General features: G+C 39.0%; 1 protein-coding gene and 1 long non-coding RNA gene across 3 annotated transcripts; one reads left to right on the top strand and one right to left on the bottom strand.

Moving 5' to 3' along the window:
* Positions 1–10,990: 10,990 nt before the first annotated feature.
* LOC131254957 (receptor-like protein 1) lies at positions 10,991–13,179 on the bottom strand. Its single transcript, XM_058255657.1, has 3 exons — positions 13,128–13,179; positions 12,427–12,555; positions 10,991–11,610 (listed from the first exon to the last, which is right to left on the bottom strand). The coding sequence occupies exons 1-3, from the start codon at positions 13,177–13,179 to the stop codon at positions 10,991–10,993; spliced, it is 801 nt and encodes a 266-aa protein (XP_058111640.1).
* An 855-nt stretch (positions 13,180–14,034) lies between these two features.
* On the top strand, positions 14,035–16,661 carry LOC131256244 (uncharacterized). Of its 2 annotated transcripts, XR_009176700.1 has the most exons (5): positions 14,035–14,710; positions 15,045–15,068; positions 15,144–15,287; positions 15,596–16,138; positions 16,581–16,654. It is a non-coding gene; the product is annotated as an uncharacterized LOC131256244 (long non-coding RNA). The 2 variants fall into 2 exon arrangements; XR_009176699.1 differs by having other exon boundaries at positions 14,045–14,710; positions 15,596–16,661.
* Positions 16,662–16,882: the final 221 nt, after the last annotated feature.

Consider the following 16,882-nt stretch of genomic DNA (forward strand, 5'->3'; position numbering starts at 1 on the left):
GTGGGTCTGATCACCAGGTATGTGTTATATCCAAACCATCCATCCATTTAAGAGCTCGTTTTTATGCTTGAAAAGAAAAATAAGACAGATTTAATTATCAGGAGGATCACACTATAAAAATATGTTCCCTATGGCATGGCTCACTGTAATCTTGGATGTGAGATTTGCTATGGCATTCACATCCACCCCTACAAGCACATGTGCCGACATGGAACACTTGTACGAGATTTGATCTTTCCATCAGATGGGCCACATGGATGGATGGTAAAATCCAGTTAGATGGACAGATCGGATCTTACACACGTGTTCTTCATGTTGTCATATGTGCCTGCTTTTCAATGGGCATATGGCCCACCCAATATCCCACATTTATGTGATGGGCCCCACTTCACCTTCATGTGGACTAGCGAGCTTACATAAGGCCCTGCTTATGAACACCGGTGAGATTTCACCTGTGAGATACTAGGGGTGCACATCGAACCAGTAGAACCGTGTAACTGGACCGGAATCGTTGGATTGGTCCGGTTTGGTCCGGTTCTAGACAGGACCGGTTCTGGTTCTGGTTCCAAAAGTTCGAGAACCGTTGGATACCTGTAGAATCGAACTGAACCGTTGAGCCGAACCGTGACCTGAACCGTCGATCCGAACCATCAATCCGAACCTTTACTTTAAAGTTTCTTTCTTCTTTTAATGGTATATTAGAAAGATAATCCATAACATTTCTTTCTTTTTGTCGAAAGATAATCCATAGCATCAACTTATTTCTTTTGAAACTAGAGCTCAGAGACAGCTATGTACAGAGCCATCTTTTATTACCTGAAATAGATCTTCCAGCTCATTTTGGTTGTGTTGCATCGAATTCCTTATTCTTCTTCTTTTTATGCCATTATTTTTATTTGGTCATGGGTAGGCCAAGTTGCTCTCTAATATAAGTTACATGGCAATGCTAATAGTAAACAGAGCTGGATAGTTGTAATGCGTCATTGATCTCCTCTTTACTAGTATCATAGTTGTGAGGATTTTCATTGTTTGATCAGTAGGATAAACATGGTGCTTTGTTTTACTTTGCTATATGCAAGAAAATATTAACTTTCTATGTTGACTTAATGACAAGGATGACTGTGTAATTATAATCTTACAGTCTTGCCTACATGGTTAATGCAAATCTCAGCTCCATAGTTGTTTGACATGTGTGAAATCTAAGCCACCCATCTGGTGTGTCTCACCATGTAGGTCCCTTGGCTGGGAAATCTAGTCATCTGCTCATTGGGTATCTAACATAGCACATGGACGATTAGAAAAACTGACCAATAGTCATTCAACACAGACGTGGGGACCACTGAATTGAGTGAACCAGCTTGATATTTGTGCCAGAGCTTGCAATGCATGACCTGTGCATCGGTGGCCACCAGGTGGGGCTTGCATATTGAGTATTTGGGATCTTGCATGTTTTGCAGCAACTGCACTGGCAATGACCCATTCCGTTTTCTCATTGTCTTTCTAATGCTTGATCCTTGTTATACAATGGTTGGGAGGTTTTTCATTTAGCTTTCAACGCATCCCAGTGAAGAAAATGGTGGCAAGAGCTCCAACTGATTGAATAACCCAAAAAGGAAAAAAAAATCAGAACATTATCTGACTGGGCTGGATTTTTAAAAGCCCAGAATCGTGGAACCGATCCGGAACCGAACCGTTTTTCACGATCCGATTCCGGTTCGGTTCTAGGGTGCTAACGGTCCGGTTCCGGTTCCAATATTTAAAGAACCATTAGGAACGGTTCGGTTTTGGTTTCACCCCAGAACCGGACCGAACCGACTCGTGTGCACCCCTATGAGATACATATTCATGTGAACCGTCAGATTTCACCTTTAGCGAGCTTGCATAAGGCCCGGCGTTGTGGATCCACTGATCCATCGAGGTTTGTGTGATACCCTACGGTAGGGCCCACCTGTTGTATGTGTCTTATATCTACGCCGTGATTTAGTCACAGCTGTTTCCTACGGTATGGTCCACCTATTCAAGTTTGGGATCGTGAGTAAAACTGAGCCATCAACATGTATGAATGGTGTGGATGTAAGGTACATACGTCACTGTCTCCCCACACTAGGTATCCACCGACATAGTTGGATCCGGGGGTACTACCTAAATCCACATGAAAAGACAAAAATCTAAGTTCTGGATATTTTTCTTAGAAAAACAAAAATTTGCAGAAAAGAATTATATTGATTCACAATAGACATATGCTTATTGCACCGAATTTCATGAAATATGCGGAAACCTATGGAGAGTCTACATTGTAGGTGGCCATGTGATATAAGGTCCACGTTGAACTGTGCCCTAGAAATGGATTTGGGATCTCAAAATCATGGAATGTCCACGTTGAAGGGAGCATATACATGCACGACATTCATTGTGATAAATGATCCTAAAGGAAATTGGTTTGGCTGAGTCAAAGTCTGAAATGACACTCTAGCTTTTGATATGCTTCAATCTTGGGCTCATGCTTATAAAAAAACTAGCAAAATGGATGAATAGAGTAGATAAAATCTGCTTTGAGAATTAGTGATTCGAAGATCATTAGTGATTGAAACGATCATCAACCATGATAATCAATATTGATGAAAGGATCCATCATCAACGATGATCATTAACGGTAATGATTGGATCCATCACTAATGATCATGATCACAAGTGATGATTGAACTCTCTTTATGGCTATGTACTTCAATTTTTTTAATCTGATGATAATGATTATATGTGTGATATAATTAGGCCTGATGTGATCAGATTTAAGCCATTTTTTTCATTGGAATATCGAAAAATTAGTGTTAGAATGCTTTCTACACATATAAATAGTTGTGCATAACCTGAGTGGGAGTTAATTCTCCTCCATTAAATGATGCATGCAACTTGTAATGGAAGGTTGCACGTTATACAAATATAATTTTATGAAAGCATCAATTTCATCTTAAAAAGAGAACTTGATTGTTCTACACCGCCCATTCAGGTATGTGGACTTTCAGATCTCGTTAAGATGTGTTTACTACTTTTACACTTTGAAAAATTGTATAACACGTAGAAATGCTGATGATTAGAGTTAATACCTTAAATCATAACTAAGTAGTGATACTTATGCAATGTAGAGATGACCACCAAAACATTAATCGCTGAACAGCTGAAAGGACAACATTTTGATGGTAACAATTACGAAGACTGGTCCCACGCGGTGTGAAGCCTTCTGGACGAAGACGACATATCGCACACACTCGATGAGGTTCAAGAGGAACTCATACTGGCTGAAAACAGAAATTTAGAAGAAAATAGGACTGCAATGACCCGCTACAGTGGCGTAAACATAATTGTTCAGCTCGTAATGTCCTTATTAGCACTATGCACAAAGAAATCATACCTACGTATGAAGTGCATGACATCGTTAAGGGAATATGGGAAGCACTGACAAATGCCTATGCGCAAAAGTCAGATGCGAGAGTTCGGGCAATGGAATTAGAATTCTAGGAGTATAGGATGCTAGTCGATTGCCCCATCAAAGATCATATCCGTAAGATGGAGCAGATGATAGGTGCCCTTAGGAATGTTGGGTGTAAATTGACTGAAAATCAAAAGATAATAGTAATGCACCGTTCCTTGCCTGAATCTTGGGCCCTAATCAAAAGAATTCTGAATCATACTGAATCTATTATTACGTTCAGAGACTTTTGTGGCCACTTGGTACATGAGATTTAAATGAATGCAATTCAGCTAGGTTCGGCCAAGGCCGTTGTAGCAAAGACCCATAAGCGGAAAGCTAATAAGAAATGGTTCAAAGCTCGCAAGAAGGTGAAAAGAATAACCAAGAACAGAAGTCCACAACACCTCCAAATCTCAAGAAGGGGAATGGAAAGAAGCAGAAAAAGACAAATATAGTCTGCTTTATCTGTGAAAATTCTAGCCATTATGCTTGGCAGTGTGCCCATAAAAAGATGGTAATTCCTAAGTCACTAGATACTTTGTATGTAGGCGTTTGTTTTGAAATCCTTTCCGTTGATACTATATCTAACGAGTGGATTTTGAATTTAGGCACAACAAAGCACGTGACATGGAGTCGTCGAGGACTCGAGGAATTTCGGCCTATAGCCAAGGGAAGTTACAAGGTGCATATGGGAAATAATGTTGTCGAAGACGTACTAGGGATTGACGTTTTCCATCTCCATACGCGCATAGGGCAAACAATAATCCTCCGTGATATTCTTTATGCACTGGGGATGCGTCGGAATTTAATTTCTGTTTCTAGGTTATTATTTGATGGTTTTGATATTCGATTTTCCGGGACAAGAGTTCTTTGAGACTAAATAAACTCATCTTTACATTGGAAAATTTAATTTCAGATTTATTTATTCTGGACGTAGATAGTGATAATGCATCTCTTGCTTTATTTGCCATGTCAAATGAAATTGTAGTATCTGAATCTCAAAAATGGCACGTGAGGTTAGGTCACATCGGAAAAGATCGTATAACAAGACTAGTACGTTCTGGTCTATTAGACTCCTTTTCCAAAGCTAATTTGCTATTTTGTGAACATTGTGTGTTCGGGAAGACTTCGAAGAAACCATTTCCTAAAGCGGCTAGCTCCAAGGGCACACTAAAGATAATCCATTCAGATATCTGTGGACCATTTAATGTATATGCCAGAAATGGATGTCAATACTTTGTTACTTTCATTGACGATTACTCACGCTATGGATATGTGTATCTCATCTCACACAAATCTGAGGCTTTTGATTGTTTTCTTAAATATAAAGCTGAGGTGGAAAATTAGCTTGAGAAAAAGATTAAAATCCTTTGAACTGATAGAGGTGGTGAATATAAATTTGAAACGTTTAAATCATATTGTGAAAACGTTGGCATTGTTCAGTAGTACACAAGTACACAATGACTTACACTCCACAACAAAATGGTGTTGCAGAGAGAAGGAATATGACACTATTGGACATGGTTAGATCGATGATGGCTCAAGCCAATCTCTCTGCCACATTTTAGGGAGACGCACTATTAACAGCTGTCTACATCCTTAATAGAGTCCCATCCAAATCCACTCCTAAGATCCCATATGAGATGCGATCTGAGAGGATTCCTTTTCTAACCAACCTACGCCCTTGGGGATCTTTGGGATATGTTTTGCTGCCTACTTCGCATAAAGGTAAACTTGATAGTAAAATCATTAAATGCGTGTTCATAAGGTACCCCATGCATTCAAAGGGATACGTTTTAGTTTAAGAGGACCATGGACGTTGGATTGAGATAGAATCCCAGGACGTAACCTTCGTCGAAGATAGATACCTCAGCTGAATGAAGCAAACGGTTCCAATAAAACTCTTTGAAATACCCGATGTATCTCAGGAGAGTGGGAGTTCTGCTTCTCAAAATAATGATGCTTCTATAGTTTGTCAGGACAGTGAGAAGACATCTCAGCAGGCTCCTGAGTTATGTTGAACCGAAAGAGGGTTGATTCCTCGAAGATACTTCGATATTGAGGGGCAAACATTCTCTTGCGTTGCAGTTGATGATGATGAACCTGATTCATATCAGGATGCATTATTATCTTCTAACTCGGCCGATTGGGTGAATGCTATGGATGAAGAGATAACTTCCATGGAAAAGAATAAAGTTTGGAAACTTGTTGATCTGCTTTCCAATCGCAAAGCGATAGATAATAAATGGGTAATAAAGATCAAAACAAAGATAGATGGTACAATGGACAAGTATAAAGCAAGATTTTGCTAAAGGTTTTACACAAAAAGAAGGCATTGATTACGAGGAGACCTTTTCACCTGTTGTAAAGTTATCCTCAATCCGCATGATCTTGTCCATTGTCGCAAGTTTAAACTTAGAGTTATATCAGATGGATGTAAAGACCGCATTCTTAAATGGTGACTTGGATGAAGAGATATACATGCAACAACCCATGGGTTATATGGACAAAAAAATCCAAAGAAAGTCTGCAAGTTGTTGAAATCTACCTATGGGCTGAAGCAATTTTCAAGACAATGGTACATGAGGTTTCACTTAGCCATCACTACTTTTAGATTCACAATGAGTGAAGAAGATCATTGTGTATACATGAAACGGTCTGAAAGATCTTTTCTGATACTATCTCTATATGTAGACGATATCCTGCTAGCTGGTAATGACATACAATCGCTGATATTGACTAAAGATTGGCTATTCTCGAACTTTGAGATGAAAGACCTCGGTGAAGCCAACTTTATTCTTGGGGTAAAAATCATCAGGGATCACCTTAAGAAATTTTTAGGCTTGTCTCAAGCCACCTATATACAAAAGATCTTAGAGCGGTTAAGGATGAAAAATTCAAAAGTTGTTGAAACCCCTATGGATAAAGCTACTAAGTTAGATAGAAAATCGTGTCCCCATATTGATGCCGAGAAATTGGCTATGTCCTCAGTACCTTATGCAAGCGCAGTAGGGAGTTTAATGTATGCTATGCTTTGCGCTAGACCGGATATTAGCTATGTAGTTGGCTTAGTCGCCGCTATCAGAGTAACCCGGGATAGTCTCATTGGCAAGCTGTCAAATGTATATTCCGCTATCTCAGAGGAACAAAAGACCCAATGTTGTATTATGAAGGCACAAACCTCGACCTCAAAGGATATTCTGATGCTGCTTGGGGTGATGACGCCGACGAGGAAAAGTCTACTTCAGGATATGTATTCTTACTCAGAGGAGGAGCTATCTCATGGTCGAGTAAGAAACAGACATCCACAACTCTCTCATCTATTGAGGCCGAGTACATTGCATGTTGTGCTGCAGTTTAGGAGTGTGTATGGGTTCGCAGATTTCTATTGGGTCTTGGTGTTGTACCGAGTGTTCATCAGCCTATGTCGCTGAAGATAGACAATACTTCTGTCATTGACTTGGCAAAGGACCCTAAAACACCACCAGAAATCTAAGCACATTGAGATTAAGTATCATTACGCCTGTGATCAAGTAGGAGATAAGAAGGTCGCCCTCAGCTACATTCCTACCAAGGAGATGATGGCTAATCCCATGACAAAACTTATAGGTAGAGATCTATTTTAGGTTCATGTCAGGTAGATGGGATTGAGGAAAGCTTGAGTGATGTACTTGTTTTATAGTACCTTTGATCTTTCATTAATGAATAACACATTCTATTTATTCAGTATTGAATACTAATATAAACTAGGTAAGTAGATCATCAGCATTTATCTTGATATCATGTAAGATTTCTATTTTTGTTGGTAGGCCGATCACCCACTCACATGGGTTGACCAACCTTGAATGTACAAGAGAGGTACATTTGGGGCCATGTTCATATACTGAGGTATGAACTTTTCTTTATTGTGAATAATAAATGATGATGATATATATGAGTGAGTCGTATCCGCCTACAATATTTTAAGATTGAAGATGAGACCGATAAAGTCGAATAATATAATCGCACCATTCATTTTTCATGCGATCAATACTATGGCCTGAATTTATTGCCAGGTTATGAGGTTATGAGATGAGCCGTACCTCATGTAGAATGACCTGTGTATTGTAGACCCGACATTCACCTAGTATTGTCTACTTTACGATGTGGATTGTAGCCACATGCTGTGACCTTTTACCTACAGATTGCTTTGATTCGATCTAATCATTGCAACGTGCGAGTAGCCAGTCCCGTAGGTGACTCTTTGTGTCCTTGGCTACCCTCCTCTTATGTATATGAGGATGAGATTGAGTGTCGCTACTTTAGTGTACTATGACAAAAGGTCCTTGATTGGGTAGACTTAGTTACGTTAGGAAAACAGTTTGATTAATTCCAAATTACACATCTGCGTGGGGATTATCCCGTGACAGTTACACCAAGTTTCTAGAACTATAAATATGCACATGAAGACTTATCCGCCTACAATATCGTGTTGATTTTTAATAGACTTTTGCAAACAATATTTTTTCCTAAAAGCATATATATAAGTATTGCTTTAAAATTGATTTTAGTCGAAGTTTGTGAAAAATTGGGTTTTCAGAATAACTCGATAAGTTGGATAAGTGCGTATGTTGGCCGAGTATTCCAGATCAGGAGTTAACTCCATCTGGTGTGGTCATGCGGACTAAGGCAGGCATTACAAAGCTTGGGTTATTGAGTACTAGTTAGGTGGTCACTTATTACTTAAGCACCTGTGAGAAGATTACGGTGATCCAGCTGGTCACACGCCTCTGATTCTTTTGATCGCGATGTTTAGTCTTTAATTGTTATTAGGCGAGTTAGATGGACAAATTTTTGTGCCTATCGCACAATGTGATTGAGTGAGAGATGTTGGAAGTAGGCCAGTGATGTAGAGCGGGTCGCGGACAATTTCATGGCCAAGATGGATCAGAAAAGGCCAGGTCGACGACAGAAGTGATTTGGACCGTCGGACCTTAGATCGGGCGTATCTTGCAATCCGGAATGAGTTATCTGACGTAAAATATATGATTTTGGGGTAGAACGAGCTACTTTAGCCAACCAACCCAGCTACGCCAGGTTACCCAGCCCGAAATTACGAAAACCCCCTGGATCAACGGTCATTTCCCTATTTTAATTTCGTTTTTACTATAAATAGTAAGTTTCGGTTTGATTATAACTCTTCATCCGTCGGGCTTTAGAAATTGTGCCCAACGTGAAAAGAGCTTAGAATAATTAGGAGAACGGTTTGGTGAAGCTAAATAGGACACTATTTTTGGCCGAAAACCTTGCGCACTAGTAGACATCACGACCGTCTATAAATAGTAAGTTTACTATTGATAGTAATCGCGGATTCTAGGAGTTTTAGTTGTAGTTTGATTCTGATTTCTTTCCCATTGCTTGGTACCCCCATTTAAAGGGATGTGAACTCGTTTTTATGGATGAATTAATCAATTTTGAATTTATTAGAATTTATTTCTATTTTCTGCTTTCTTTCCTCGTGGATTCAAGAAGCCTCTGTGAGGAGTCCAGAGAAGCTCCGTGGATTCGGAGTAGTTATCCTCATCACGTTCATCCTTGCGTCAGCCAGTGTGGCTCACTGGTGAGCAATCACTAGTGGGTAGGTCCCATAAGTTTAGGCTTCTTCTGGCATCTTCCTTTCTGTTAAGATTTCAAATTGAAAATTAAATTTGATTTTGGATGAGAGATAGGGAGAAGACCGGATAATCTAGTCTCATCCCATCTCCTTCCTTTCCTATAAAAAGGGATGAGCTTTTCTCTCGTAAAAATCATCAATCATAAGAAATATCGAGAGTATACAGAGAGATATAGTGTGCACAGTAATCTGTCCATTTTGGCTTGTCCTTGGGATGATCTAATCCATAGATCATGATCCGGGGCCATCTATACTGTAGGATCAGAGGTGTGAATAGATCCATCTGCTCCAGTAGTAGATAGGCGGGCCGTTGGAGCGTTAATCTTCTACTTTGTGAGGGTTCCATATCGTGTAGACCGTCAGATCTTGAGGGCTCACACTTCCACGCTTCCCAACACAAACTAGGGGTTGTATCTTTAAGGTAGGGCGTCAAGGAGCCTACTATACCAATGGATAAAGCCAAGGGGCACGAATTATCTAAAAGAAAGTGACTACATCCGTGCCTTGCCCAACAAAGATTTAAATTCTTCTTCCTTCTGCATATACATTTATCATTTGTGAAGTTCCATGGTTTTTTTTTTTCCTTTGAGGTTATTTCTAGTGCTTTTATTTAACATTATTTCTGATAATATAAGATAATAGGTAGGGTTAGCCATTCCTTCTCGAATGAGGAGTAATTTTCTCATGCCCCCAGAATTTTGTAACTTATATAATGTAGAGTGGCTTCTTTTCGTTGGTAATTCTCTTAAACAGGTAATGCTACTGTATAATGTTTTGTAGCGCACATTGCACAAAATGAGTGGCACCCTTCGACCGGAGCAACCAAAGGATGGGTTGGCTCTCATGCATGCATCACATTAGCACATGTAAGGCTTGTATTAGAGCTAGATTACCCACCCGTATGATTGTCATATAAAAGGTATAACCGCATGTTTGTATAAAATATCTGCCATGTATTAGGTGTATAAAACCAGACTGGCCCACTGATCATGCAGGTCATGGCTGTCCTTGAATACATGTTGGTGATTTTCTTTCAAACAGTCCATTTTCCTAGTTCTGAGTATGACACACCTGCTAAGTAGACTGGCCAGATGTATGGCATGATGCTGATGGTCTTTCTTACCTGATCATTCAACGGATCCATGCTGGCACATATAGAATTATAACATCTTTAATCTTTGCAATTGAGATGCTCACAAACTATATATCATGGGCTACTATTTTGTTCTTCTTTAACATGCAACCATTCAACTGATTATTTTGAATACATACTTTTATTCACTTCATTGAAGGAAGATCCAAAATAGATACATACCACATACCATTTTCCATACTCACTTATCTTAAGCACATTATACAAGGCCAATGTAGTTTTCCCTTGATAATCATCTTGATATGATCATATCATATGGTTCTAATTGGAAGTGCATCATCTCTTCAGTGGTGGGCCACAAAGGCCCTTGTTGCCTTCATGGCTACTCACATCGAACCGAGACTTGAAATCCGGAACCCTCCCAGATAGATTGTTGTAGGCCACAGAGAATTCAACCGATGAGTGAAGCTGGGTCAGCTGTGATGGGATCTATCCACTCAGTTCATTGTGGGACAAATCCAAGCTTTTGATTCAATTTAGGTTCGACAAAAAACCAGGAATCAAACCAGTCAAGTGATTGTTTGACATGTCCAACACTTGAATCTGAGAAAGGTTGCCCATTTCTAATGGGATGTTACCCGTCAGCTCATTTGCTGAAAGATCCATTCCGATGGTTGAGTACCATTGATGCTTTTCATTTTGGCGTGTGCTTCTTGACACAAACCATACTTCTGGGAACTCAAATTCTGAGAGGAACTCAACATACCAACCTTGTTCACTGAAGTAGGATACTCCATGAGTACAATGTTAAGGGCCCGTACCAAAATAACTGATCATAGGTTGATTCTTCTTTCCCAAGCCTCGTATTGTCAAAACAATGGGGTACCATTCCCAAAAACTTGTTGTTGGAAAGATCTAGCAACTGCAAATCATTTAACTTGCATAAATGCAATGGAATAGAACCATAGAAATCATTTCCTTCAAGGAGAAGAATTCTGAGCTCATTTTGATCTCCTATCCATCTTGGAAGCTTGCCAGAAAGATGATTATTTCCAACATCCAATACCGCCAATGCCGAGCTATTGAAAGGAATGCTTGAGATCAATCCAGTGAAATCATTGCCATTCAAGTTAATATACTCCAACCCCCATAGAAAACTCGAGCAAGAAGGAATTTTCCCTGAAAATCTGTTATGCGAAAGGTCCACAATGTTAAGCCACTTCAAATTGCACACTTGAGTTGGAATTGGACCTTCAAGACAATTTCCTTGTGCTGAAAGTATGCTCAAGGAAGAAAGATTTCCAATTGATTCTGGAAGATTTCCAGATAAATGGTTATTTCGAATATCGAAGGTCTGGAGCTGATAACTGTTAGTCAAGCTGATGGGAATCGTTCCTGTGAACTTGTTACCATCCAAAGACAGGTAACTTAGATGAAGGAGGCTAGGGTTCCAGGAAGCATCTCACCATCCAGATCATTATTTGATAGCTCAAGATTTCTAATTGAAGGCAACCAGTGGTCAGCTGATAGGGTATTTTGCCAAAGAAGTGATTATTAGATAGATCTAACACTTTCAAGCCACTAATGGAACCTATCGAGGAAGGAATGTTTCCGCTTAAATCATTTGTAGAAAAATTCAAGAAAATTATATGAGGAAGGATCAGGCCGATGTTCGAGGGAATTTGTCCAGTCATGTTATTCGTGAATACATCGACTGCACGAATGCTTTCTTTGGGATCTATTGGAAGATGGATCTCGCCACTCAGTGAGTTGTTTTTCAAATTTATGTATGATAGTTTTGTATTGTTTTCTAACAACCAAATGGGGAAATTTCCAAGCAACTTGTTATGGGAGAGATCAATGGCTTCTAATGCGTGCTGCAAATATAAAAATTTTGGAGCAGAAAGAATGTTCTTGTTAAGGTTGCAATCTGACAACATGAGGTGTTTCAGCTGGAATGGTGGAACCCAATGCTGATATTCAGTCTCTACCATTAGCCCATTGTTGTTTGAAAGGATGATGGCTGAAAGCTTGGAATGATTCACAAATTCAATCAATGAAAAATGGCCATCAAACGTGTTGGAAGAACTATATACTCAAGTGAAGTAAGATTAGTGAATAGGAATGAAAATTGGCCATTAAACATGTTGAAAGAAAGATCTATATACTCAATCAAAATAAGATTGGTGAAGAAGAATGAAGGAATAATGCCTTCAAATTCATTTAGAGAAAGATCAAGGAGTTGAAGCGATGGAAGGGAACCCAGAGATGGGGGAAGACTTCCATTGAATCGATTTCCTCGTAGATTTAACTCGCGTAGGTTTCGTAATCTGCCAAAGACTGCAAATATGGAAAATGAGAGTAAAATATCATTCAATTTTGGGTTAGTACAGCTCAAGCAGCATGGTAAAAGAATGAATAACCAATAGTGAAGTATGTCAGAATGGTCACAAATAGTGGTTATTTAGGGCCCGTTTGGATAACACCAAATAAGTTACTCACTACAAGAAAGTTGGGCATATCCGACGCTTTTTTAGCGGCGGCCCGTCACCAATTGTCGGATGCTTGGTCGACTTAATAATAAAAAAAAAGAGCTCTATCTCTCTCTTTACCTGTCACTGTCACTGTCACTGTCTCTCTCTCCCTCTCCCTCTCCATCTCGTCTCTCCCTCTCCCTCTCCATCTCCGCCATCTCGTCTCTCCCTCTCCCGTCCTCGATCTCTCTCCCTTCCTCTCCCTCCTCCTCTCGATCTCCCTCTCCTCCCTCTCTCTTGATCTCTCTTTCCCTCGTTTTCTTCGACATGTTGTTCCTTCTTCTATCTGTCTCCAACAATCGAAGAAAGTAGAAGAAATAAGAGAAAATTGAAGGTACTCTCTCTCGATCTCTCTCCCTTCATCTCTGTCTCTCTCACTTCCCATTTTGATTATCAAAATTTGGGCAGCAGCCATCGCAGCAGCAGCCATATCCGCCGCTGTCCATGGCCGCTGACATCTGCATGTTGGTTGTTTGAAGAAATGCTTCAACCAATAATGTGTACCACTGTTGTACATTTAATCTCTCTGTTTCTTTCATACTTTTTTGGCCCATCCATGAGTGGACTAGCCTGATATATGGGAGGGGAACAATCAACATAGATCCACCTCTTTAAAGGCAGTGATCCCACACATATACCACTTTAGACCATGTATTAAAATGGAATTTCTCACTCCATTTTTAGTGTATGATTGATTTTGTTAGTTTTTTAGGGCAACTCAATTCTAAGGGAAGGATTTGCTATGGATAAAGAGCCATTTGGAAGGAGAAATTTCTGTGATGGGTTTGGCTGAATTCGTATGTTGTTGGAGTACCGTTAGTTTTTTTTTTTTTATTATAAAGTTTGAGTACTGTTTCTGTTATGGGTTTGGCTGAATTCGTATGTTGTTGGATTTTTAGTAACAAAGTCTGAGTGAGTTTACTTTGATTCTCTTTTTCCAACTCGGTTTTGAAATTTTGAATGTTAGAGAAGTGCTATTGTGATTTGTCTGGATGTATTTAAGTGACTATTTTATGTGTTCTCTACACCATAATGATGTCTTTTAGTCTACCTTTGCTAATCTACTGCTCTGCTTTTCTGGGTGGGGCAGACTCCTATGATAGCTCACTACCATTTTGAAAATGGTGGTGTCTCTACATCCTCAAATGTGGCACTCATGTACGTCTATCCTATCCAGATCATCAGGACTGTGGGCAGACTTTGGATGGATCATATCTCTAACACCACACTGATCAAGCAACCCTACTTGTCCAATTGAGGGTGAAATGAGATGGTTCCTATCATATTTTTAGTGTAGTTTTAGGATTATGCTCCGCCAGCAATTCTGGATTGCCATATGGCTATGCCATGTGCCGTGTTGAAGTGTCACCACTCACCACCATTTTAAGTGGTGAACTATATGAATCTACCCTTCTGGGTGGTGATGCATGATGCATCTTTTTGGTTTCACTAGTGCTAATGGTTTAGCAAATCCACATCTCAGTCTCATCCGTTTATAGATTGTCAGATTCTAGTTTTTTTTTTTTCAAATGTTATTTTTGTTTTTCTTTTAACTGTTGTTGTCATTTTGTGGTGGAGCTTTTTCTGTTTTTGAATTGTTGGTAGTGCTTTGAACTCGGATACTGTTTCATTTTCATTTCTCTAACAATGTTTCTTATCAGGTATGAAAATACTGTGTATTTTCTTTTTAATATAATTGTGCATGTTTCTGAATGGAGCTTGCACTGGTTGGTATGAGGTGGTTTTGGTTTGGCCTCGAAAAAGGCGGGACTGGGGTTTTTTGCTTCTTTTACAAATACATTTTCTTTTGGCAACATGTATCCAATCACCAGTGTAGTATCTAACATGCATTTGAATTTTTGGCTGGAAAATTTTCTTCCTCCAACTTTGCACGCTGAGTAATCGACCTCAGTCCGAGCTCTCCAGTTAGGCAGCAATGTAGCAGTTTGTCCTCCACGCTTGTAAGTTTTACCACTTTTTCAAGGAAGATTAAAAAATTAAGCATTCATAGATAAAATGAGCATTCCTAAAACATTTGTGTAACATCTATGTAGTCTCTGTGTGGCATCTAATTAACCTATCCAGGATTGCTCTATTAGAATTGGGGTTTTTGTCTTTTGATGATTTTTCAATTGGGTTATTTTTTCTTTTTGATTTGGATGCAGAGATTTCCAGTAAAATCCTTTTTTTATTTGATTTGGTGTTTTAATACTGATTTTGATCTTCTTCTTCTTATTGTTTTTTAAATATAGCTAACATATGCTCATTTGAATTCTTTATCTGCCATTTTTGCAGGATTAAGAAACACATCATTTGCAGGTTAGTTCTCATTGCACAAACTATATACACAAGGCAGTAAATTTTGTTAACTTGATATATGAAACTCGATTGCAGTTTATCTTTCAAAAGAATAGAGCGAGCCAAAAGACTTCCTGGTGACCCATGGGCTGAGTTATGTCTATTACTAACAGAGTGAGCCAAAAGACCTCAAGTAGCCCAAAGGCCTAATGACTAGGCACATCCAAGCCTACCATTCTTGTAATATTTTGAACCTTGGTCGCCTCTAAATACGTTATCAAAACCGTTGATCTGATGGGCCTCAAATGAGTTTGCTGTATGAACTTCTATATTAAACAATTGCTGAACATTGTAGTATTTACTGATCTGGTTTTTGGGATTTTCTTCTTTCCTACTCAGAGTAGAAATGTTTATATAATGATTATCAACTATTCATACAACAAACCCACTCATAAACGGCGAAATCTGAATTGAACTGAATTCTAAACAAAATGAATTGTAATTTTCACTGATTTCTTTAAAACTATAATTTGATTTTGGGTTTTCAGGGATATGTACTTCTCATAATCCAAGCACATAAAAAGAGCCTGCGGCTGGCATTGCCATGCGAGAAGTCGTCGTGTGTGAAAGGTGGCCAAGCTCTATTGTTTTACAGTGGAATCTTCTTAATGGCGTTGGGAGTGGGCGGGATTCGAGGGACACTTCCACTCTAGGTGCAGATCAGTTTAACCAGAAGGATTCCAAGGAGCTTTTTTTTTCTCTCGATAGTAGGCACATTTTTTAAAGAAAGCTCATGGTCTGTCTTCTCTCTCTGAAAGGTTCTTTGATGGGCAGGTGAATTTGAATTTCCTTGGAGTTTTATTCTCTCTGTCATTTTGGGGTAGGTGACTTTGATTTGTGCAAAATGTGGTTATTGAAAGTGTCTTTCATGCAACCAATGGATAATCTAGTGGAAATTATTTGCATCGATTTGGAGGTGGTTTGGCAGCTTGGATTTTGGCAATTTTGGTGCTTTTGAAGGAAACAAATATTCGCATGCTTCCCCTTCTGCAAGAATAATAGAGGGTGGTTATGCTCGGCGGCTTCTACAAGTAAAGTTATTTTCTTGTATTTCTTTGTACTTCACCGTTTAGCATATAGATTGTGGAACGACAATATGTTTACTTAGCAGCAACCATGTCTGAACAAATGTATTATTAATATTATCATCGTTATTATTTGTTTCTTTATTGCTTTCTCATAATTCAATGCTTCAGTTTCAGCATATCATATAATGTCAAATGTTAAAATGTCTCTTCATCCACATTAACTTTCTCTTCTTTAACAATCCTACAGCACATTCATGTAATTTTTATATGTACTTTGTAATTGTGGGTGTTATATCCGTATCCATGGCCATGATATGTTATTAGTGTTATATCAAGCAACCTTGGAGGCTATGAAGGTTCTGCTTGCTATAGGTGTAAATGTGGAAAAGGATGAATTTTGTGTTGTACATTTGACTTAATTACAAATTTAAATTCATGTTTTCAGCTAGAAAAAGGTGTAGATGGGCTATTTGATAGTTTTGCTAGATTGGATTCACGTGTCTCTAGCGTGGGACTGACGATGCAAAAAAACTGAATTCTTGTACTTGTGGCAAGCATGATCTTCATTCTCTTTGGTAACTTTCTTCCTTTTGCTAGTTGTTCTATTTGACCATCCACCTTGGTACTGAATTCTTTTAGCTTCAATGCTGCCAATTTTTATTTATTTTTTGGTTTTAGGTGCTTCTTTTCACTGGATGATGTTCCTGGCAAGCACTCTGTGGATATAGGGTAAACATTTCTCAACTC

This window comes from Magnolia sinica, chromosome 9 (genome assembly GCF_029962835.1).
Source record: "Magnolia sinica isolate HGM2019 chromosome 9, MsV1, whole genome shotgun sequence".
NCBI classification, from domain to species: Eukaryota; Viridiplantae; Streptophyta; class Magnoliopsida; order Magnoliales; family Magnoliaceae; genus Magnolia; species Magnolia sinica.